General features: G+C 55.2%; 1 protein-coding gene and 1 non-coding gene across 2 annotated transcripts; one reads left to right on the top strand and one right to left on the bottom strand.

Moving 5' to 3' along the window:
- The first annotated feature begins 663 nt into the window (after positions 1-663).
- On the top strand, positions 664-735 carry TRNAM-CAU (transfer RNA methionine (anticodon CAU)). The gene has a single exon. It is a non-coding gene; the product is annotated as a tRNA-Met (tRNA).
- Positions 736-2,869: 2,134 nt separating this feature from the next.
- Positions 2,870-19,840, bottom strand: NARF (nuclear prelamin A recognition factor). The gene is made up of 11 exons (XM_074344078.1): positions 19,684-19,840; positions 18,675-18,755; positions 16,917-17,060; positions 14,645-14,777; positions 12,559-12,693; positions 9,349-9,467; positions 8,103-8,232; positions 7,198-7,261; positions 6,223-6,357; positions 5,808-5,965; positions 2,870-4,450 (listed from the first exon to the last, which is right to left on the bottom strand). Exons 1-11 carry the CDS (start codon positions 19,708-19,710, stop codon positions 4,209-4,211), a joined length of 1,368 nt encoding a protein of 455 aa, XP_074200179.1. The 5' UTR covers positions 19,711-19,840; the 3' UTR covers positions 2,870-4,208.
- Between the last annotated feature and the right edge of the window lie 4,299 nt (positions 19,841-24,139).

The raw sequence follows: 24,139 nt of genomic DNA, 5'->3' as shown, positions 1-24,139 counted from the left end.
TGGTTTGGCCAAGAACTCCCAGCAGTTCCAGTCTCTGTTTCTTCTTCCCAATCACTGCTGGCTTTAGAGAGGAGACACCTTGCTATCTGCAGCAGCAAACTCTAGGGACACTTGTTCCATGAGAAGTTTCAACACCAAGATTTTTCCCCCGGAAGGATTAATATCCAGAATGTTCTTGGGGGAACAGTTTCTCTCTCTCTGAAAGTACCAATTTAAAACAATGTTTTCTTTCAAGTTACAAAGCTGAACAGCAAGTTTTCTTAACACTTTAATTTTAAGCAGTTTTGCAGGGAGGAAGTGGCTTCCTTGGCTGTGGGAAGCAGGTCAGGAGAAGCAGCCAGATTAAAAGGATAGTTCGCTGATAACTGGACAAACCAGGAGTCATAGTCAGATAATCGGGAGAAACATTGTTTCTGTTCTTTTCTGAAATCCAGCCAGCACCACTGCAGCCTAGAACCTGCCACCACTGTCCAAGGGCACTGTGGGCCCAGGGTTGTTTCTGGACTTTTTTAACAGCAGAAAAGGGCATGAATTCAGAGATTTCTCCGGGTAAGAAGTCGAGGGAGGGAAACAGGCACTTGCAGGAGCCACCCCCATGGTCCCTCTCTCCCCTGTGCCCCATGGAGGCTCTGGGGCCTGTCACAGGCAGGGAGCACCCGGGGCAGCAGAGTGGCGCAGCGGGAGCGTGCTGGGCCCATAACCCAGAGGTCGATGGATCGAAACCATCCTCTGCTATATGAGCTTGTTTTTCCCTGGACTGTGAATCCAGTGATCCAACTTCAGATCTCGGTGGGGCCTGGGCGCCTGTTTTGTCCCCTCCACAGGGGTGCTTAAGGCTAAGGGGTTCAGAGAGGGAAGCTGGGACTGTGTGTCTCTTTGGTGTGATAGTTAGGGCTCTGGATTCTGAATCCACCGATCTGAGTTCAAGCCCCAGTAGTACCTGCTCTGCCAGTGGCTGTCCTGCCATCCCCTCGTGTGTCCTGCTTAGTGGACACAGGACACAGCCTGGCACAGGGCTGCAGGAGACTGAGACCCCAGTCCCTGGGGCCTGGTCACCACTGCCTCTCGTCCCTCCAGAGGAAGCCACCTTAGGAATTTCGTGATCTTTTTTTTTTCCTCTCTTGCCAAATGCAAGGGAAACTTAAAAGCCCACTTTATTTTATAAAGCAATTTTTTAAACTAGTTAAAAAAATTTTGAGAGGTACTAGGGATTGAATCCAGGATCTTGTGCCACGGAGCTATACCCTCCCCCTTCTTTGTTCTTTCTAATGTTGCTTTTTCCCCTCTCTAGCTTACCTTTAAAAAAAGGGATCCAAGGGGCTCACACTGTTTTGTTCTGAGCTTTCCCATGATGCACCTTGTAACCTCTGGAATCCCAGGTCAGGACAATGACTTAGCTTCTCCACTGGTGAGTTTCAGTGCAGACTGTTCACTCTTCATGGAAATGCAGGAAAGAGTGCCTTTCACGTACTGCCCACTGGGCACCAGTGTGGCCACCGTCGTAGGAAAGCCTCTTGAGAGAGACACTGCCCTCAGGTGCACCTGCTGTCACTGACACCAGTTCCTAAGCCATCTGCCCACCCACACGGTCATGAGGATGTGCTTACATGTGCGCACGTGTACGTATACAGTGTCTGTATATGCTTGCACCGCGTGTGTGTGTATGTGTTGTGTGCCTGTGCATACAAGTCTGTACATGGTCTGTACGAACGTGTTCATGCGTACATATACACACACAGCACAGCTATACTTCTGCATGTGTGCACACACGTGTATGCACGTGTGTGCATGTGTGACTTGATTTCCATTTAAAAGTCAGACTTCTGTCTGGCACCGGCTTTCTGGTCTCAGAACATAGGGCGTCGCCTTACTCAGGAAGCACAGGGGCCCTTCTCCCTGAACATCAGAGCCGAGGGGCATTTGCTTCAGACAAGTGCTGGGCTTCCTGGTCCGAGCGGGAACAAAGCCTGTGTGGAGGGAGGTGGCGTGTCAGCACTGGTGCTGGGCCCCCCCGCTGAGGAAGCCCAGGTCTGGTGGTCACCTAATGCATCTGACCCTGACCGTGTCTCCTCACTGCAGGGGTGTGTCCAGAAGCTCCTGCGCTCAGCGCTGAGGCCACACGACACCTTATGTCAGTCGTGTAACAGCCTACAGCAGGTACTGCCCTGGCTCCACACTCGAGGTCAGCGTCAGTCCGACGTCAGTCCAGTGGGCAGTGGCTGGACTCCAGTCCTGGTTCCAGCAAAGCTGAGGAGGAAGGACCAACGTCTTACACTCACTGGAACTGGCCCAAGCTCACAGGCCCGCTGGAAACGGAACTGAGATATCTGGGCCGATGTGGTCCAGAGCACGGGTACTGGAGAACGCTCACCAAGATGACCAGAACACGCACAAACCTCTGGGCCCTGTTCACGGTCCACAGGAGGTGTCAGGGGCACCAGAACTCAGACAACAGCGTCCCTGCAGAGCGGCTGCCGCATGTGACATGCACCTGGACCTATCCTGTCCCCTCCTCACGCTGGGATGGCGCCTCTCACTGGCAGACACTCCCCAGGGCGCACCCCCCCAGACCATGGGGCCGTCCATCTGCCTGAGTCAGGTGATGAGGGAAACAAATTCTCCCTCCACTTTCCTCTCACGTAGCCGCAACCCAAGGTGAGCTGGGCCATGGGTCAGACACCGCACGTGACCACACCCAGCCCCTCAGCCTGGGCCCTGGCCTCCAAATGCTGCAAGAGGTGGCTTTTCAAGCAAGAGCCGCCCTCCCCAGCTCCTGGCACCGGGCCCGTGGAGGGGGTCGGGAAGGACGCTCTCCTGCTCTGAGATCGGGGCGGGGGACCCCGGCTGGGGACACACTCTCCACCCCAGGCACCCTTCAACTGTTTATTCTACAGTCAGTTACTGTAGACACAGCAACCAACTGAATATAGATTGAAAGCAAAAAATATACAACTTCACACAACATATCCAGCTGTCAACGCAGAGAGCCACACAGGCACGACGCAGCAGAGTAAGACGAAGGGGTCTGACACGCGGGGGTCTTACAGCACTCAGGGGCCTGAGGACGCCAGCACTCGTGTCAGCAGAACCCAGATGCTTTGAAAAACCAACTCTAGGCCTATTCACAGACGTCCTTCCTTTCATGGGATGATCCCTGACATGGAGTTTCACGATTCTGTCGTTTCTGGCTGTTTGCTAGCCCTCTCTGTCTGGCTGTGGGTCAGCGGCTTTCTCTCTTCCATCTTTAAGGCAAGCTCCCTCGAGCAGCATGGGCTGGGGGAGAGTCTTGTCAGGAGCACACGGAGAGCGTCCCTGAGCCCAGTGGGCACACCAGGCCCGGGCGGGAGGGAAGATGTCGGGGAGGAGCTGGAAGGGAGGCCGGACCATCGGGCAGGTGCCTCTCCCACGTTCAGGGTCAAAGGGCTATCACCTGCTTGACCCACCCCCGGGAGGGACCCGGGAGGCTGACCGCACAGCCCAGCCCAAGCAGGGAGGTCCCTCTCTGTCTGTCCGTAACACTCATCGCCTTGCCCAGGCCTCCCCTGCCAAGGTGAGTTCACTGAAAGACTAAACGTGGAAGTTGGGGCATAAGTTGCCAGAGCGCACAGGGCCCCTCGGCCGGTCTGGCTACTGGAGCAGGAGGCATGCGGCCCCCTGCGGCTGGTACTTCTCAAGAAAAGCTGGAAATCCCAATTTGTATATGGGCCCTGATTCCAAAACGATGCGGTTTATTCGCATTCTGGCAAAAACACTGTCAGGAGAAACAGAAGGTCAAAGCGTGAGCCCACCGGCCGACCACGACCCGTGGCCCCTGCCGCCCGCCGCTTCCATGCCAGACTGCAGGGCCTGTGACTCAGAACTGCTGGGGTCTCAGCTCTTCACGGGACACTTTTCGGATTTCATTAAGCCTAAAAACAGGCGTCTGTCTCCATTTTTGCTCTTTGGGGTTTTCTCAGTCTAACAATAAAAGAATGCTCAAACTGGAGCAACTCTCCTCTCAGGGTAGGACACCCTGATCTCACATACGCGACGAGGCCAGCACCACGTGGAGCCAAGGGAGGGGCGGCGACAGGTGGGGACAGAGGAGTCGGAAGAACCAAAGTCGTGAGAGAAGAGCTGAGCCGTTCCCTTTCTGAGTGCCTCTGACGCCCACACCGGCGGCCCCTGTCCTCCAGCCGCGGACAGGCCGCCTCCCGCCTCCCGTGTCTTCACCACTTGATGTCTCGGCTGTTAGCAGGGTGGCCCGGGCCCGGGCGCGCGGTGTGCAGGGCCTCCTGGACGCGGGGGGAGTCGGCGCCGTCCAGCCATTCCTGGTACAGCTCCTGCACGTGGGCGCTCGTCTCAGGGGGCCGCACGGGGACGTCCGCGTAGATGCCCTTCATCCTCTGCAGCAGGGCCTTGTCCGCGCGCCCCTCCTCCGTCTGCGCCTGGCCTCTGCCACTGAGGCACCCTGAAACACACGGGAGCTTGCTCTTTCCCCGCTTCCGTCCAAAGGGAAGACGACTCTGGACCGAGGAAGGGCGTCGGCGTACACCTCGTGGCCGGAGGCCCAACCCAGGCCCCCACCCCCTCCTGTGGAACTCCTCACAGACGCTCTCACCCCACACTGAAATAACACGCCGGCCTCTGAGAGCTGGCTGGCTATGTATGCAAATCTGGATTTGCAATTTCTCTTAAAATGTATCAAAACCAGAAGAGCACAGAAATTATTAACGAACAGCTAAATCACTGGGGTCAGCCTAACGCCTTAGTGTGCAGGTTTGCATCTGGGCTGTGCCGGGGAGGGGAGGGGATGGGACGGGTACCTGGCCCGGACACCCAGACACTGCGGCCTGAACAAGGAACATGCCTCCTACACCCTGCTGCTGCTTTTCTCCAACGCCCTAGATGGCTGTCGCGATTTACAGGACAGAAGCTCATTTAAAACAACCTGCAGCGAATTTCCACCCGGGCCAGGCTTCCCTCCACTTACCCGTTGGCAGCACCTAACAGCTGCCCTGTGGGTCTCACGTCTCTGCTCCCCAGGCCCCGCTCCCTGGCCACTGCTCTAGCTCAGGGCACAGGTGAGCATACCCAGCCTCCACCCTGACTGGCATGCAGGTGTGGGAGGCCCCGTCTGGACCCCAAAGCTCATAGCTCACCTGCTACCCCCTCATCCACACCTCCTGTCCAGTCCTTGGTGTGGGCCACAGGACCTGCCCTCCACGCCCTGGCCCCTGGACAAGGTCTCCGAGGATGCCCGTGCCCCCAGCCAGTGCCCCACTCTCTGCCTGCCCTCAGTCACCCCCCACCGGGGGCCGCCTTTCCTCAAACTCATCTCGCGCCTGGATCCACCCTTTACTCCCCAAATTCCACCTGGTACCCCGTGGGCTGCCCACCCAGGATGGCCCGGATGCCCTGACCCCCGTCTCCGAGTCAGATGGGCCACAGGGTCAAGTCCTCCCAGGGGCCCCTGCCCCTCCTGGGCCTCCATCACTTGGGGACAGAACCAGGCTGGAAGCGTGGGGCCACTCAAGCTGCTGGGGAGCCTCGGTTCCCACGGGCCACAACGCCACCAGTCAGGAGCCCTCCATACAAGCTGCCACACCAGCCGGTGCTCACCTGGTGCCACCTAGACAGCGACTCTTCCCTGGGACCATGTCCCCAAAAGGGTTTGCAAGGCAACACCTGCCTGCCTGCTCCCTCCTCCGTGTGGGTGTTAGGGGAGGGGACAGGCCACAACCACCAGGGAAGCATCCAGGCTCCTGCAAGGCCAGCGGGCTGAGTGACTTGGTGGGCGGTGGCGGGGCCGGCCCCCAAAGTCTTACCCCCAGCACAGGCGAGGACCTCCACACAGTGATACGGGAACTTGCCCTTCTTCAGCTTCAAGACCACATTCTGGATGTTCCGAAAGCCGTACGCAGCAGCAAAGCGCAGCAGAACCTTCCCGCTCTTCTCGAGGGTGACCTCCTGGAAGTCTCTGTTCCTAAGAAGGCGACAAGGCGGACTGTGATCTGGATCCCCTGTGTCTGTGGCTTGAGGATGTTTTGCAGTCCATGTCTGGCCTATCAGCAAACTTTAAAAGTCTGTGAATGATGTGAGAAAGGCCTTTCTACCTCTACTGGTGTAAACCCGACAGACAGCGTCCCCCACCCCGAGGGCACGTGCAGCTAGCTTTGGCCAGTCTGTCCCGGTGGGCAGTGCCGACCACACAGGCAGGCAGGGCACCCCAGCCCCACGCACCTCAAGGAGCGGTAGGTGAGCTCCCCCACGTCCTCGTTGAACAGCTCCTTGGCTGCGTGTCTGAAGATGTGCCCCAGGTGCGCGTCAGGGCTGGCTCCGTCGTGGCGCCTCACCTGCCCCTCCACATCTCCAAACCTCACCAGGAGGGCAGCAAGAGTGAAATCAGACCCCCTGGCTTACCATCCAAGGCCATGAAACCCTTTACAGATATTTATACTTCGGGCAAAAACCTCCTATGTACTGAGTTTCACTGGCCAACACAGAGTGCCGCCCGCAGCCTGGTCCGAGCCTGCAGGCAGCACACCCAGTGCTGCCCACCTGGCTCCGCACCTTCGGCTGTGCGTGCTTCACAACACTTGAAAGGGCCCGCCACCTGCGTCCGGCCAGACGAGGCCTCTGGGTCATCCTGGGCCCGGCTCTGGGCACAGGCACCCCAGCTGCTTGCAGCCTACGGACCTCAGACGCCTTCCACACAAGGGCCACACGTGGTCCTGATGTCACCACGGGGGGGACCTGCCGTGCAGCCCATGTGCTCTGAGCCCTGGGACACAAGGTGCTGCAGGGACGCTGTCAAGGCAGAAACCCAGCCTGCTGCTCTCAGTGCACAGGGACCTGAAGGAGCCACTCTGTCCAGAAGGCCCTTCATCCCCCACAGGTCCCGATACGATGCCAGGAACACGTGAAGTTCAGAAAAGGGGGTGCTGGTATGCAAACGTGTGGCCCCCATGTCAGACCACGGGAACCACGGGGCCCCCGACACCCAGTGAATGGTGTCCACGCCAGGGCGCTGCCCACGCTCAGTTCAGAGCTGAGGGTCATGGGGGAGCGACGGAGGAAGGGGCCCTCAGGGGCTGCCCCACACCTAGGCCTCAGTGCTGCGTGTGGCCTCATCGTCAAGCAGGGAGGCCCTGGCAGAGGTCACAAGGTCACACAGGAGGAACCCCCCAGGGTGCCCCTCCCCGCAAGGCCACTTACAGAGTGTCCAAGGCAGCGTCTCTCACTGAGAGGCCGCTTTGCTCCATCATCTGAGCGACTTCACCTACAAAGAAGAGGACACGGCCCGCACCGCTCAGGAGCCTTTTCCCTGAGGGGGCTGTTGCTTAAGGTGACTTTGGATGCAAAGGTAGCAAAGTAGCACCAATGAAATGTCAGTAAAGAGACGAGTTTCTCTTTGTGCCCCTGCAATGGGGGGCTTCTGCAAACAATCTCCCTGTGGCTTTGTTTCCTGAGCTGAAAGCTTTTGTGTGTGACCCCTCGTGTGGACAGGACAACAGCTGCCTGCCGTGAGACCAGTGGTGACCCAGGACCACTTTCGGGCCTCTCTTTGCTTCGAGGGCTCCTGAGAAAACAAAACCCCTGAGAGAAAGAGTGAATCCTGCATCGACTGCTGTGCCGTCAGGTGTGAGAGAAGACTGAAGGTCACGAGCAGAGCCCAGTGCGTTCAGAGAAAGGATGCCTGTGTTTCCCAAGACGACCCATCAGCTGAGGTGAGACAGGCCGAGGCGGTGGCTCTCTCCACCCGCTCACCCGTCACTGTCCACAGGAACCTGGCAGTGGAGACCTTTCCCCAGCCAGGGGACTTGCGGAGGGTCACTGCCCTCAAAGTGGCCCGAGAGCCAGCCCTCCGCCTCCACACCATGGGGGCTTGTTTTCAAGCTGTTCAAAGTACCCCCACCCAGGCCAGCAAAGATTTAAGTTACCCCCTCTCGACTGACTGGCTCTGGGGGATTCTGAGGAATCACTCCTGCCCAACACCGAGAGGTGCGCGGGCTCTCTGGGCAAGTCCAAGAGCAAGGCCCCCCGCGGGGAAGCCACCAACAATGTCCCTGGGCACTCTGTGTGCACTCTGTGTGCTCCTGTCTGGGCGGCCCTGTCCTCACCTGAGGTCAGCACGCAGTCAGCACCCCGAGACCCACGTGAGGCCGTGAGCACATCTTCCTGCAGGGCCTCCAGCTTCCTGTCGTAGCACGGGGCCACGATGACGTGGAAAATCTTGTCTGGGGACAGGTTCTGCGGAGAGAGCCAGGGAGCGGCGGGGAGGCAGCTGAATGCACTGGGTTAGCAGACAGCCCTGGCAGCCTGAGGACTCAGGAAGGAGCCAGGAGCTGGCCCACTTCCCCTCAACCTACATGTGGGGACCAAACATGGTCATGAGAAGCCACTGCTGGACTCAAAGTGAATGCTCGGCCACAGATCTTCCTTCTTTCCAGACACTTCCCAGGCAACTGGGCCGCCCCCTGCATGCTCGTGGCTGAGCTGGAATCGGTGGCAAGGCCAGGGTGCCACATGCCCTTCTGGGGAGGCCTAAGTGGAAAGGCCTCACCCCGGGCAGAGCCTGAGCAGGAAGCCGGCCCTTGTCACAGCTCTGGGGAAGCACGTCCCCCCAGCAGGCCCGGCAGCACTGAGGGCCGAGAAACACCTGGTTCCTCCAGACGTCCGGGGCGCGCAAGCACAGGCAGAACGTCCCGTGGGTCACTTTCCTGTCCCCAGTGGAACACACGCCAACATCATGTTTCTGCAATTTCTGACTGTGTTGACTTAATGAGGAAACTGTTAAGAAAAGCCCCCACGGCTAAGCTAATAGTCCGCCCCAAGTGTGTGTAGCTGTTTAAGCCGGTTTCAGGCATTTGAATGACCTGGACCTCTACTGTCTTCCCTGGTCCCCCAGCGCCTGACCACCTGACAGAGGGCAACGCGGGCACCCCAACGGCTGGGAAGCAGGCCACAGGCGGGGGCCACATTGTGTGTGGCACTGGCGGCGGGGGCTCCAGCAGGACCCAGGCCTGGGTACTGCCCGAGTCCCGGAGGCAAACCCGGATCACATGCTGGGGGCCAGAGTCAGACCACAGAGGGCAAGGGACCGCTGAAGAGGGGGTGCCACACCCAGGGTGTTGAGGGCCCTGGAAAGGAGAACGGCAGGGCCAGGCGGGCCGGGAGCCCTTCCTGCATGAGGACAGAGCGGCTCGCGAGGAGGCCGCCCACGTGCCGAGGCTCCCGAGGTCTGCGGGAAAGGCCAGGCTTCCATCAGTGTGAGCTCAGGGCCTGTCCTCACACTCGGGGCACCTCCCCCTGCCCCGCGGCTCGTGCACCTGCTCACGGGGGCCCTTTGGGAAGGGGCTGGCTTACCTGCCGTCTGGCAAAGTAGTCCTTCACCAGAGATCCCATGATCTGCTGGGGAGACTTGGCAGTGCAGAGGTGAGGGGTGACGGGGTGGCCTAGCACCCGCTCAGCGTATCGGACCCAGCCTGGGGAGGGAAGGGCCCGTCAGCTCCTCATGACTGCTCTACTCAGGGTGAAGCCAGGATACCCTTTCCTTTGGCCTCCTCTGGGGTGTGTCACAGACTCCCCAACGAACCACCTCTTCTCATGGCTCAGCCACGGGAACCCCAGGAGCCTTTGCTGCTTGACTGGAAGGTGCCCCAGCCCAGAGAGGACAGTGCAGCAGGATGGAAGGAGCTGGGGTAGCAGGTCCCCCAAAGTGAGGGGAACAAGCCTGGAGGAGCAGCTGCGAGGCAGCTCCTGCGCCGCATGGCTCCAGCTGCACCGCGCTGGCTGCAAAGCTCTCACAGCCGGGACGGCTGGCCGCGGGGCAGCTTCACACTCCTGCTGGAGGCGAGCAGCCCGACAACTGCCCCCTTTCAGGACAACGAGCTACAAGAAGTCCACACCCCAGAGAGACACTCCGTGAACAGCACCATCCACGATGCACCCGTGACAGGCCCAAGATGTGTTCTAAGCATTTCCCCCGAGTCGCTGACTGGGGGCACCGCTGCTGGCCTAGTTTCCAGGTCTGGACACAGGTCAGAGGGGTCAGCGGACCACACGGCCAGCAGCTCATCGTGCAGGAGCTGGGCTGGTCTTGCTTCTCCCACTGGGCACGGCCAGGCGAGGAGGGTGTCTGGCGACACTACTGGCCCCACGGACGGGCGAGTACACTGCAGCATCAGGAGGGTGAGTGGGTGACAGAAGCCTGGTGACGAGCTGCCCACCAGACCCCTGGGCAGCCAACTCCCCAGGCCCGCCCTGCGGGGGAGGGGCAGCAGGCAGCAGCCTGAAGATCCCATCTGAGTAAACGGACACCATGGCCGTCATCTGCTTGCAGGCCCGGCACCCTCAGGAAATGCCCACGGTGACCAGCCAAAGCCCGAGGAGAGCCGCTGCTGGAGTGTTCGGGGCCCAAAGCTGCTCCTACCGCGGGTGTGGCTGTGTAAGGCCCCTGCCCACCCTCGGCTCAGCTCCAGGGCCATTGGCAGACTCGCCCTCTGGCCCACCCAGCTTTGTGCTGTGACGGTCCTCCAGGCGGCCAGGGTGGAAAAGGCCCAGCAGGACATGGGGGGACAGGGTCACAGGTCCACAGCACCGGGCACCCGAGGCCAGACAGGCCAGCACTCTCCCCAGGACATCTGCTCAGAGTCTGCTACAGGCGCTGACCTGGGGCCTTAGCTTCGGGGGAGCACATCCTACCCTCAGACCACCCGCCCTTCTCAGGGGCCTCTGTGAAGACACAGAGGTGGCGCGCTCAGAGACGCTCTGCCAGGCTGAAGACACGACTCCCGCACCTCAGCTCGACGAGCACCCCGTGGGTCCCACACAGTCCAAGGCCCAAGGGTGCCTCTGGGGCCGAGTGTTCAAGCCCTCAGCCCCTTAGGTAGAGGTGCAAAGGTGGGTACTGGGGGGCGAGGCCCAGGCAGTCTGTGGGCAGTGAGGGCCACCCAGACGCCCCCGCCCTGGCCTGGACGCACCGCCCTCCAGTCAGTCCGAGGAAGCAGCACTGGATGGAGGGGCCCCGCGAGCGGACACCAAGCCAGATTCTGCATGCCAGGCTGAACCATCGATCCTGATGTTGCCCCTGTTCCCCCAGGTTGTCACAGGGAAGCAAAGTGCTGACGCCAAATTGTAGAAGAGGTTAGTGTTGAACCAGATCTCACCTCATCTCCCTGAACGTGAGAGGCGGAGCAAACTGAACAAGTTTTAGTTTCCACCGACTTAGGTGGAAAGAGCCTCAGGAGGAAAATGCATCATTACCTCGGAAGGACACTCCAGAAGCTCCAAACCCACAAGGAAACAGCCCTGAACAGCCTGAAGGGACCACGGATGCAGCAATGCCAGGCCAGGGGAGGGGAGCGCCGGGCTGTGGCCCAGGACGACTGCGTGAGGAGGCGGGCCCTGTACGGACTGCGCGCTGCGTTTGCTCCGGGCACAGGGCTCATGGGTCCCCGCGGGCATCAACCACTGCTTGTCGCCCACCCCAAGCAGCGTCAGCTCCGGCCGGCAGTGGAGGCTCCCGTCCTGGGCCCCACCCAAGGAACCCGGCACCAGCTGCTGTCTGGTGTCAGGAGAGCACAGGAATACTCCTGTGATGGGAATGCGGGCAGGAAGTCTGGACCCGACATCCCAGGGCCGACCCTCACTGGGAGCGTCCACCTGGGAGTCACCTTTCCAGGAGGACAAGCCACACACCGGAAACAGACGCTGAGCACCTCCGCCTGCCCGCGGGCCACTGAACAACACAGCCCAGTTAATGAATCAACCCATGGCCCTCTTGGACAGATGGCGAATTTCCTCTCCATGGTTTTATAAGTGGGTGGAAAGTATTTCCAAATTCTAAGCAACCACAGCGTCAACATTCCAACTTATTAAATCATAACCCTAACGATTGATGGGTGACGCGTAAAATGCTAGAGAAATCTGAAACTGTGATGGGAGGAAGAGACCAGAAACGTCACAGAACAACAGAACCCCGGAGCTCACGCAGCCCGGACAGCAGCTTTCCCACACCCCCACGGCCCCGACTGCGCCAGAAGTGACTTCCCCGAGCGTCACCAGCGCAATTCCTTCCTCCCTTCGGCTTCGTCTGTAAACGTGTTCTTATTCCAAAACTTCTATTTTTCCAGAATTAAAAAAAAGCTGTGATAAAGTTTCCCTGCACCTCAGGCACCAGACTCCATGAAATCTAAGTAAAGACAGGTTGAGATGTGCGCCGGGGCGGATCCAGTATCCACATAAAGAAACACTGTTGCTGTAGAATTTCTACTTCAGCGGGCAGAGGGTGCGGGAGTGCTTGCCACATCACCCATGATTATGTGGACATCTGAAATGTTTATGAAATATTTAATACTTCAAAGAGTAAGTAGGTTTATTTCCCTTAATACGTAACACGTTTGTCTCAACTTCAGAAATATGGACAGACGAAGACAAGAAATTAACACTCAGCTGTCAGGTCTCCCCACCAAACCACCCAGAATCAACAAACATGCTGGGTGACATGAAACTGCTCCAGGCCCAAGCTCCCCGCCGCCCCCCGACCACTGGGCGGCACCCCGTGGCCGTGCTCACCAGGACAGGCGGACGTCAGCATGGGCAGCGTTGGCTCCTCCTCGCTGTGCCGGCGGAAACGGCGCACAAACTCCTTCTGGCTCTCCAGGACACTGAAGTCTGCGGCGATCGTGGTGTCAAAGACGAAGCGCACCCCTGTGGGGAGAGAGGCGCGCTAGGCTCCACGTCCCAGGATGCAGGCTCCGCCCTCGGGCTCAGCTTCCCAGGGCCGACCTGGGGGGACAGACGCTCCCTGCCCACCCAGGACCACGCCGGTCACTCCAGCCGCAGCATGCTCACCCTCCACAACACAACACACCCGTTCCCTCCTGCTTCCTCTCTCTCCACACCTGCACCAACACAAATGCCTCACGCCGCTCCAGGTGCAAGTGAACGGGGCACTCACTCCCCCGCACAAGCAGCATTGTCTTCCAGCTCGCTGGCTGAGTTAGCTGCAGCCTGTAAGGGTCTTTGGGATCCGCAAAGCAAGTAAAAGGAGTAAACTGCTGAGCACACCTTTACAACGGTCTTCATTTTCATGTTGATTTTTAACTAGCTACCTTTTTCTTAGCAAGTTTCTAAACTGAAGTATAGCTGATATACAGTATTATATACGACAAGCACACGACACAGTGATTCACAACTTTGAAGCTTATGCCCCGCCCACAGACGCGACAAACCCTGGCTCGGTTCCCCATGCGGTGCGCACATCCTTGCAGCTCAGTCCGCACACGGCAGTTCGCACCTCTGACCCCTCCACCCCCTCGCACCCCCAGAGAACCGCTAGTCTGTTCTCTGTGTTTTCTTTTCTGTTATGTTCACTAGCTTGTTTTGTTTTTCAGCCTCCACATGTGATACCACATAGCAGTTGTGTTTCTCTGTGTGACTCACTTCACTTGGCTAACACCCTCCAAGTCCACCCGTGCTGCTGCAGATGAGTTTTCTTAATACTGGAAAATAAGCCTAAGACAAAAGCGTGCACTTTCAATAACTGCAATGAAATAAATTAAACAAGTAACTTTAATATCTGCAGCCAGTCTAAACCTTAAAAACAGCCAATTGTCCTTAAAAAAAATACTGTAAATACTGTCATCTGAGATAGTTACATTAAAAAATCAGCTTCACTGTAGGTGTGTTTCCTTTATTAATACTAAGATATAATACCTGATTATTTACTTAAAAAATAACTCCCTCCTAAGATAGGGCCTGTCACTACAAGAAGATACAGCACCTAATGACCTGGGTCTTTGGTAAAGCTAAGGTAAGCTTAGGCTTTTTAAGATTAAAAGCGTTAAGGAGTGACCTCAGGAGACCACGCTGTGGCCTTAGTTTTGGTTGTGGCACACTGTGCACAGAGCAGCAAGGCAGGCGGGCTGGCCCAGGACGTTGAGCCATTTTATTATATTAGTAACGCCCAACACGTTTAAGTCTTAAAAAACCTACTGAGGCATCGAATCGTAAAGACTGTTATTCGGCAAATGGCTCAAGTTCTCCTCCTCTGAGCCCGCAGCTCTTGGGGCAGGAGGGGCTGGGAAAGGAGGGGCCAGGGATCTGCAGGCTCCCGGGGTAGGGGGAAGGGCGGGGTTCTAGTCTGGGAGCATCGTACTGCCCTTTGACTCAGTATGAGTCCAGAATTCACTCACATTTAAGTCCTTGTGCCCTGAACGATGATCCTTCTCATTCCTCACACCAAGGACACAGCCCACCCCTTCTGCTCTGCTCGAGAGCTTCCAAAGCATCGCAGGTGGTATTCTCCACCAAACAAATCCCCCGTGGCCTCCAAGAGCCGGGCAGTCGAGGTTGCTAGGCAAGTGTGGGTCCCGCATGGGTCCCGCATGGCCCCAGCGAGCTGCCCTAAAATGGTCACTTGCCATTCCCGGGCGGCCAGCTTCGGCCGGAACACAACACCCATCTGCATGGCAACGGGGTGAGGGACACCTGCCTACCCTGGGGCAGGGCAGGGTCCTCTTACGTTCCACAAGACTCTCATGGGAGTTCTTATCTACCCTGGGCCCTTGAAAATTGAACTCCAGAGGTAAAAAGGGCAGTTGTAAACTCAAGCTGTATCAAATTCATTTGCTATAAATAATACCAAAAGGCACCTCACCAAGACTTTTGAGAAAGCCACAGAGTCTTCTGGATGCATCAGTCACACTGAGGCTGAATTTAGCAGCAAAATAAGGCAGAGACTGAGGACACACCGACACTGCCACCACCTTGTGCTTAGAGGTATCACACTTCTAGGAGGAATAGAGAAGAAGGTTACATACGTGGTAATTACATGGGGAGAGAAAATGAGACACTTTGGTGAAAAGCCTAGAATAGGTTGTAATAAATGTCCTATGGAGAGACTAATAAAATAGACAGGACACTCGCAAGCATAATAACTAAGGAAAAAGGAGAAAAAAAAAATAGAATTAAAAGATGAGACATCCCGTGGGGAGGGCACAGTTCAGTGGTAGAGTGTGTTCTTAGCACTCATGAGGCCCTGGGTTCAATCGCCAGTACCTCCGTTAGATAAATAAATGAATAAGCAAGCTAATTAACCCCCCCAACAAAAGGACTTAAAAAAAAGGGAGGGACACCCCAAGAGATTTTGTCAATCTTAAAATCAATGCTATATCATAAATGCACACATTAGTATCACATACAAATGCAAACATCTGGAGAAAATGGGTAAGTTTAAGTGAAAAACAAGCTATGTACAACACTGGCCCGTAAATAACTGAAATGACCCATTACAGTGAGAACGCTGGGCTCCGTCTCCAGGAGGCTCGAGCCCAGGTCAAAATCAGTGGCAAATTTTTAAGCAGTGGCTACTTCTCATTTTCTGTACGTTATTCTAACAAATACAATACAAACAAGCATGAAACCACGCCACCAACACCCTGAAACTAAAACCAGATGCTTCTAGCTCACGACGTCCCTGAAGAGTATGAGGGAAGTGAGCGCAGAGAACGCTGACTCAGCGTGGGGCGGAAGCAGATGGGCTAGCCTGGAGGGGAGGGAAGGCGCAAGGCTGTCCCGGCAGAGGTTGTACAGGTCAGACTGCTGGCAAGTTAGGGCAAGTGGGGACCGGACAGTGGTGCTCAGAGGCACCGTCCACCGTAGTCTACCTGTGCACAGCCGCACCCCCAGCTCAGGTGTGACGGCCTGACCTGACATGGGAAAATGAGACAACGCTGAGGCTGCCTGTCCCTCTGGATGGGGTCCCCTGTCACGTGACACCCGGGAAGCCTGACAACGCCATCGGGGTGCCAACCTGGCACACACTGACCTCTGGCGCCCTCACAAGCTCCTGGGACGCCCGAGCCAGCCAGATGCGGCTTCTGCAGTGGGTGCCAACAGCACCCGGACGCAGATCCAGAAGCGGGACGAGGGCTGCAAGTTCCAGGTGCTAACGGGGGGAGGGGGCAGGGGGTGGGCGCCCCGACTTCACTTCCTGTCCCACTGTCCCAGGGTTTCGAGGGCTCGCTCCTCACTAATTCTCACTCAAATGTCACCTGCTGTGAGAGAGCCAGGAACCAGGAGGGGTCAGCCTGAGCCCAGAGCAGAACAGATGCTGCTGTTTCCTGATGACAGCTCCGAGTGACTGACTCACCCAACCCCAGAACCTACCCCTCAAGCTTTCAGTTTCATGAAATAACTATTTTCTTTTTATGCTAGTTAGAGGTTGGGTACACACTCTCTACAGCAAAAATGCTGACTGATATGGGTATCTGCCAAAAGTTTCTGCAAACGTCTACTTAACAGGAACATTTGACCAGCATTTCTGCTTAAGCATGAAACAAGACACAGCACTATTTTCATCGCCGCTGTTATTTGAGGTTGATTTAAAGGTCCTAAACAACACCATCAGAAAAAGAAAATGCATCCCAGGTGGAAGAGATAAAATCTGTTATCTGCAGTCAAGCCACCAAGAAAGCCACAAGGGCTGCACAGGTCACCACACCCCCGGTCAGGAGCACACACGCAGCCTGGGCAAGAGTGCAGGCAAACCGTGATGAGCTTTTCAGCACTGTCTGCCTTCCGCTTCCCTTCTTCCCTTTCCCACGTCCTCCGACCAAGAAAGCCATTCCTGGAATACGAGTGACAGCAGGTCTGCGGGGACGTGCTGAGAGACACAGCCCTGCCCCAGACTGAAGAGCTCCTGGAACAGAACCTGTCCCTGAGGACGGCCTGGGGCTCCTCCACTTTCCCAGCCAGGTGGCCCAGGGGGCGGTGCCCACCACAGCGGTGGTCAGTCAGGGAGTGTGACTCTGCAGACTGTCTGCTACGGCAGGGGACACAGGGTCAGGGCCCACACACGTGCCCCGAGTCCCAGCAGAGGCTTCCTGCCCCACCTTGACCTTCACCCGCCTCCTGCCTGGGGGCCGTACCTTATTAAGGTTCAGGACTCGGAGGAAGTCCTTGGCGTTCTGCTGGGAAACCTGGACTCCTTCCTCTGCAGTCACACAGCTGTCACAGGCCAGGCAGTCACTCAAAAATATCTTGGCGTCAGCCAATTTATGGAATTCTCCCTTCTGTGAAACAGAGATAGTGTTTGGCCTGATTCTTCAACAAAATTCTGCAATGTGTGCTTCTTTAGGGAATGGAACAGAGTAACCACGATACAAGAAACTGGCGAAGACCCGAGATGACCCGGGCCTGGCGTACAGCTCCAGGTGCTGCGGCTGCGATGGTACCAGGGTCCACAGGGAGTGGTGGGGCGGGAGCAGGCCAACACCGTCAAACTGGCCACTGGCCTTCCTGCCCCCACACCCCTCCTCCTCGGGGGCTCTGCCCCAGACTGCTCTGCCCCACCCTGAGGCTCAGAAGTGGAGCAGCTCACGCTGATCATGGGCATCGGCCTCCTCATGCCGTCCAGGTCCAAGCTGTGCCGTTCAAACCTGATCTCACTACAAGTGAGCCTGCTCACCTGGACGCAGGTCTCCTAACTGCACCCATGCCCACTCATTCTCTGCAGCCCTGCCCCGAGGCAGAGGTCCCCTGGACACAAGCTGCCCTCCTCTGCCGGAGGCCCGCATCCCGTCACTCCCCCAAGCTCTCACTTCTGTCCACACCTTCCTGCACCTGTTGAGCTTTCACCCCATCCCGACGCCCACCCCTCAGTTCTCACCACCCTTCAAGGCCCACTCCAGCAGCCCCTTCCTGCCCTGCTCACCCGAGGGTGTCCACCCACCGTGCTGGTGGGGCACCCACTCAGGCCCTGTTCACACGTTATCTCCCGGCCACCACAGCCCTGGAGAGAGGTAACCCGACTCTTCAAGTCCCTGATAAGGAAACGGGCTCCTAGGGTTAGATGTCTGTCCAGGGTGATGTAGCCAGAGGGCAGGCGTGGGAGGCCCTCTGCTCCAGGCTGCAGGGCCCCAGGTGCTCCCTGCCTCTCTGCTGCCTCAGTGCCCTGGGTGCTGCTCACTGAGCCATAGCCTCCACGCCTCAGGGTGGTGCTGGTGCACCAGGGGGGGCAGGTCAACACCGGGCCAACTCAGCGTCGTGTTAGGACTACTCTCCCACAGTGTCAATGCTCCAGTCCTCCACTGGGGACCAGTGCTTTCTGAGGGAATATGCGACCTTAACCTCCACATCCTTCTCTCTGTAAAATGGGGGCTTAAAATGCTCATCCTAAGCAAGAAATGAGAGCACATGTACAAACCACTGTCTCCAGCACCAAGCTCAGGGTGTGTATCCAGTAAACATAAACCATCACCACCAGCTAAGAACTTTAGCACTAAGAACTAGGAGAAAAAACCACCAGAAAAATAAGCTTACAGAATTGTAAGATTTGAATTATTTTATAAGTTGTCTTCCTAAAACCCTATCTTACAGAGTGGAACTTTCCATTATTAAAAAACCTGCAGGTTTACCTATCACAGCCCTGCTCCTAACGAACGGCCAAGCACGACACTGTTCTCTGCTCCTAACGCAGTGCGTCTTGGCTTGGTGCACTCTTACCTTGAAGACCGTGTGCCTCCAACTCACCAACCCCAGACGTCTGGCCCTGGCAGGGGCTTTTAGCCCCTCATTTCTTGCTTTCTTAGAGGAATGAGATACGTGGTGATGTGGACCCCCGAGAGAAGAAAAACAGCAGCAGCTACTTCTCCTACAGCTGACACAGAACAGACACATCGACTTGCCTCTCCATCCTCCCGGGCTGGACTTGATACATCGAGTGATGCATTCTCTTGGTCATCAGTTTTTGTTTTTTTACTACATTCCTTAAAAAGGCAAAAGGACACGTGAAAGAACAACTTTTAATCTCTCAATTAAAAAAATGCATGTATTTGTTGATCAATTAATCTCACACCTAGAAATCTTTTCTACAGAAATAAGAGCAATTGGACTTGTGGACACACTAACACACCCACACCCACCCTGATATCTGCATCGTTTGCAGGAACTGGAAACTAGAAGGAAGGTGGTCTCTCACGACAGGTGAATTAGCGCCTGACTACCTGGACACTCAGAACTAGGAGCGTATGTAATGGTCTGAAAAGGCACCTTTGGCATAAGGCTAACTGAACGTGCGAGTGGTGCAGTAGTATTTACGACACGATCCCATTTTGAAAAACAAACAGAAGCCCCTGTGCCTGCGCGGTACAGTTAAGTAGGTTATCGGAGCCTAGAGACAAGCGTGGAGGTCACAGTCACCTGGTGGCAGGAGGCCCAGCCCACGTTTCCTTCCTGCGCTTCTGTACTGGTCCGTTACTATAAGTATGTAAGTTTTTAGATACGGTAAACCACCCCCAGAAACATTTTTGACGCCGTAGCGATCATTCACACCAAGAATGGTGTATGCCCGAGTGCCCTGAGCGGTGGCAGAGGTTGGCTGCTTTTTCTGGGGGCTTCCAGCCTCGAAGGTACTTGAAAAGGACAGACAAGCGCGCGGAAAACCAGAAAGAGCGAGCGCGCGCCGTCGTCACGCCGCCCCCGGGGGCGGGAACCGGACGCGCCGGCGGCTCCCCCACAGCCGCCGCCGCCCCAGAGAGGCCGCGAGCCGCTGGCGGGAGACCGTGCGGAGGCAGAGGCGTTCGGAGCTGCTGGGCTCCCGACGTCCTGAGGCCCCGGGCTTCGCGAGCGCAGTCCCCTCCAGCCCCCTACCGCGGCCCCCGACCCCGACCCCGGCCCCGAGCGCGCGCAGCCCACCTTCCGCGTGCAGTGCTCACACTTCATCTGGAGCCGGGCGGGCGGGTCCGGGCGGGAGGGTTCGGGCGCGCAGCCGGCGGAGAGCACTGAGAGACCGGGTCACTGCCGCCTGCTACCCGCCGCCCTTTGTTGTTGTCGCCTTGGCGCGGCCCCACCCCCAGCGGCTCCGCTCGACCAATGAGAGCTCGGAGAACGGGCGCCCCACAACCCGAAACCAATCGGAGCGCGCGGAGGACGGTGCGGCTCCACGCTACGGAGCCCTGCCTAGGCCAATGAGAGCGCGGGAAAGGGGCGTGTCGGCCCTCGGAACCAATAGGAGTGCGCGGGGGCGGAGCCAGTTCCGCCCCGTCGGGAGCCCGCGGAGGCCCGGACATGTTCTCGCGTGGGTTTCAGCGGCCTGCTGGCTCGGGGCTAGCAGGCTGACGGTCGTGAGGGTGGGTCGGGGTCGTTCCCGGGCGCTCGGGCCAGTCAGCTGGGCGCCGGACGCGCGCCTTCCTACCGGTTCGGGCCGGCAGAGATGTCGCCTCCCGGCCCGCCGCCATAGCTGGCCCGAGGCGCGTCACGTAGGCCGGGGTGGCGGCAGTGCGCACGCGCTGCGGGCCCGGGAGCACGTGGCGCCGTCGGGGGCGCGAGGCGCTGCACCTGCGTCCGCCCTCCGCCTCTCGGCAAAACCTTAGGGACGCGGGGCCAGCGGAGGTGTTGAGCTCCAACCGCTGTGCACGTTCAGTACAGCCCGCCGGGAATGAGGGACACACCTGGGAGGGTTCGGGGGACTGCGGAAAAGCGTGCGCGTGTCTGTCAAACACCAGCAGTTCTCAGAAATCTCGAGAACCTTCTTCCTCACCCCGGGGTCATAGAGCTCAGCAAAACGTTTAAGGCTATTCCATGTCCCAGAACCTGACTAGAATCTTAAGTATTTATCCATTAAAACTTTTGTTTATAGTTTTAGGTTCGTACTTCTTTTTACAAATGCATCAGTTAAATGCAGGAGGTCCTAACTGACTTCCAGATTAATCCTCTGCATTACTCAAATCCCTGTCAGCACGTCTCAAAAAACATCTTCAATTATTAGCATGAATAAAAGGATACTTTTAGGTTGTCATTTGTATATATTTTGTTAATACTTTTAAAACATAATCACAATACTGTGTGAAAAAAGTAAATTACAATTAATTTCATCAAACATGTAGTGTCAAGGTTTCCCAGTCGTTTCATCGTTCTTTTAGTTTCAATCAGGATCTAAATAAGCTTCAATGTTTTATTAACCTATATTTCAATTGGTTTGTGTGTTTAAGTCTCTCTTAAAATTCTTTTTCTTGTTGTTTCTGAAAAAAACAAAAAACCCTAAGACTCACTTGAAAGTTACAAACATAGTATAGGGAGTCCCCAGTCAAGGTTTTTTTGTGGAGCCATTTGGTTTGTCTTTTAAATTTGTAGTTTCCATCCACCTCTCTCTCTCCTTGCATACTATGGTAAAGAAATCGGTTGTTTGCCTGTAAGGTTTCCAGCAATTGCTGACTGCATCCTTGTGGAGTTCTTCAGCGCCCCCTTGTTCTGAATTTCCAGTAAAGGGTAGTTAGAACATTCTAGTGGCTTGATCACAGTTAGGTGAAAATTTTTTGGCTAGACTACTTCATAGATGGGTTGTGAAATTCCATCAGGAGGTTTTAATGTCCGTCCTTTTTGTGATGTTAATTAGCAGCCTAGATCTATTCATTCATTAGGGTCATGTTTTAATCTTATCATTTTTTCTCCTTTTATTATCAGGAATACTTCCATAATGAGAAAGTCTTCTTACCTACTATTTGGTTATTCTGTTGTAAATCTCATGAAGAGAGACAGGAAAAATGCTTGATTCTTTCCCTTTATTAACCACTCAAAACATCCGAGTTTGTTCCTCAGCTCCCTCCAAAAATGATCAAAGAATTTTAAAAATATCATTATGAATTACAGATTTAAACACATGATGATTTTTAACTCATTTGAATTATGGTTCTTATTGACACTCAAATCTTTTCTTTTCAATGAAAATCTCTACAGTTAAGCTCCTAAATTCTTCTGATGAGACACTAATAGTCTCTTTGCTTTTTAACACATTTCCTTGTACATGTCTTACTTCAGCTCTGACAGCAGTCTCACTGGGAGCTCTCTGCTACAAAACCTACAAAACCGCTTAATGGGTTTCGGGGGAAGGTGGTGGATGCTGGGTGCGGCTGGCCAGTGTGTACTGTAAGAGCTGGACACTGGAGAAACTGATGCACTGCAGGAGCCTGTGTATCCAGCACATCAGAACCAGAACCAGAGCCAGGAAGAGAAACTCTTCCTCCTGGAGTGTGTTTCCGGCACCCTATATTGACAAAGCTTAACATCACACCAGAGAGCACAGAAAAAATAAGGACTCAGATGCATTTTCATAGAGCAGGCAATGAAGTTTGAATTTAGAGCAGAGATATAATACATTGAGCCTTGGCACAACATAGATTTAATTCACTAGGTCTCCTATGTTAGGCTGTTGTATTTATTTCCAACCTTTTGCTATTACCAATATTCAGCAGGATTTTAAGCATATCAGACATCATTTGTTCACTTTTTTAATATATACGTTTTTATTGAAGTACAGTCATTTTACAATGTTGTCTCAATTTCTGGTGTACAGCACTGTGATTCAGTCATACGTGAACATACATATATTCGTTTTCATATTCTTTTTCAACATAAGTTACTACAAATCGAATATTGTTCCCTGTGCTCTGCAGCATGAACTTGTTGTTCACTCTTTAAACGTTAGTACAATGCCAATGTAGGCTTCATTTTTAAATGGTTTGTAATCTAATAGGGAAGGTGAAGTTATGCAAAAAACTGTAATGCAAAGTAGAATTTTCTGGGTATCAACTCAGTTCTACCTAAATTCTAAGGACTAAGATCACTTCCGCCTGCATCAAGCAGGAAGAACTTAAAGGAGGTGCTAACAGTTCAAAGGGACCTTCAAGATGGTGTGGGATCTTGACAGGAGAAAGCACTTCAAGAAGATGGAATGTGAGCTGAGGCATTACCAGGTCAGGAACCTGCCATGTTCAGGCAGAACCTACTTCTGTTGCAGCTTACAGCAGAGGTTGTCCAAGTGTGATTCCCAGACCAGCAGCATCAGCACATCTGCATTTTCAGGTCCTGCCCGCTGCTGGGAACAGGCCCAACAGTCTGTGTTTCCACAAGCCCGCCAGGTGATTCTGGTGCATGCTCAGGTTTGGGAACCACTGGTGGAGAGTATCTGAAGAACATGGGCAAAGTAGAAAAGTTGTCTCCAAGTTTTTGATTCTGTGCCTAAATGGTAAACTTCTAAGGTTATGCATACTGAAGAATGTATGTTTCTTTATAAGGTAACATTATGCACTGTGTATCAATCTTATGCAAACTATAAAACAAAAATAGATACAAAATGATAAAATAAGTATGAATGCAACTCTATTAAGTTCTTCCAGCACTCCACAGACCATCCTGACCATCCCACTTTGGAGACCACTGCAGTAGGCAGTGGCTGGGAGATGGAGGTTCTCCTGCTGGGAAACAGAAAGGCAAGTTAGGGTCCTGCTCTGGGCCTTATCTGGGGCCGTGGGGGTAGGCAGAGAGTGGGAGGCTTCTTCAGCAGCTACTGCAAGGTTTTCCTGCATAAAATTTGTCTCTCCCACTACAACCCCCTTCCCAGACACTGGGGCAAGTTTCTGAGCAAACAGAAGACCTGCCATCACAAACGAGTGGACGTTTAGTTTTCCCAGCGACAGTGAGTTTTTTTGGGGGTCAAGTATCTCTGCTTCCCCCTAGCCTCCTCCACGGTGCCTTGCAGAACTGTTCAGATTTAGTTTTTTTTTTTCTTTTCCGTGTTGACATTTTTACTGGGTTTGCATTTTGAATCTGTAGATCAAGTTGGGAGAATTTACATTTTTACAGTAATTTTCCAGTCCATGGACAACTATCTTATATCTACTTTAGTGTTCCACATTAAAGTTTTTAAAGAATCTACCGTAAAGTTCACACATATCTGTTGTCAGGTTAGCTAAGTATCTGACGTTTTCCCACTGTTCTCAACGGCTTTTTCGAGGTATAACTCATCTACCTCCGCGGACCTTCTAAGGGTTATTACCCCAGACGCTCTGAGCTCAGCGCCCCGGCCCGCACACCACGCGGCCGCCACTGGCACTGACCTGCCCTCCGACCGCCGCTGCGCCCTCTGCCGCTCGCAGGCGCCTCTGCGGGGAAACCGTTACTCGTCTTCCCAGCTTCAGGACTGAATGACAGACCCGGAAGTTCAGCTGTCCCATTGGCCCCCGCGGGTCCGGAAGTCAGCGCCGTGCCGGTTCCTCCCCGGAAGTCAACTGTCCCGTCCGCCCCTGCGGGTCCGGAAGTCAGCGCCGCCCTGGTCCCGCCCCGGAAATCAGCTGTCCCATCCACACCCCTCCCC

Source organism: Camelus bactrianus, chromosome 16 (genome assembly GCF_048773025.1).
Source record: "Camelus bactrianus isolate YW-2024 breed Bactrian camel chromosome 16, ASM4877302v1, whole genome shotgun sequence".
NCBI lineage: Eukaryota > Metazoa > Chordata > Mammalia > Artiodactyla > Camelidae > Camelus > Camelus bactrianus.
This window is presented reverse-complemented; position numbering and strand designations above follow the sequence as displayed.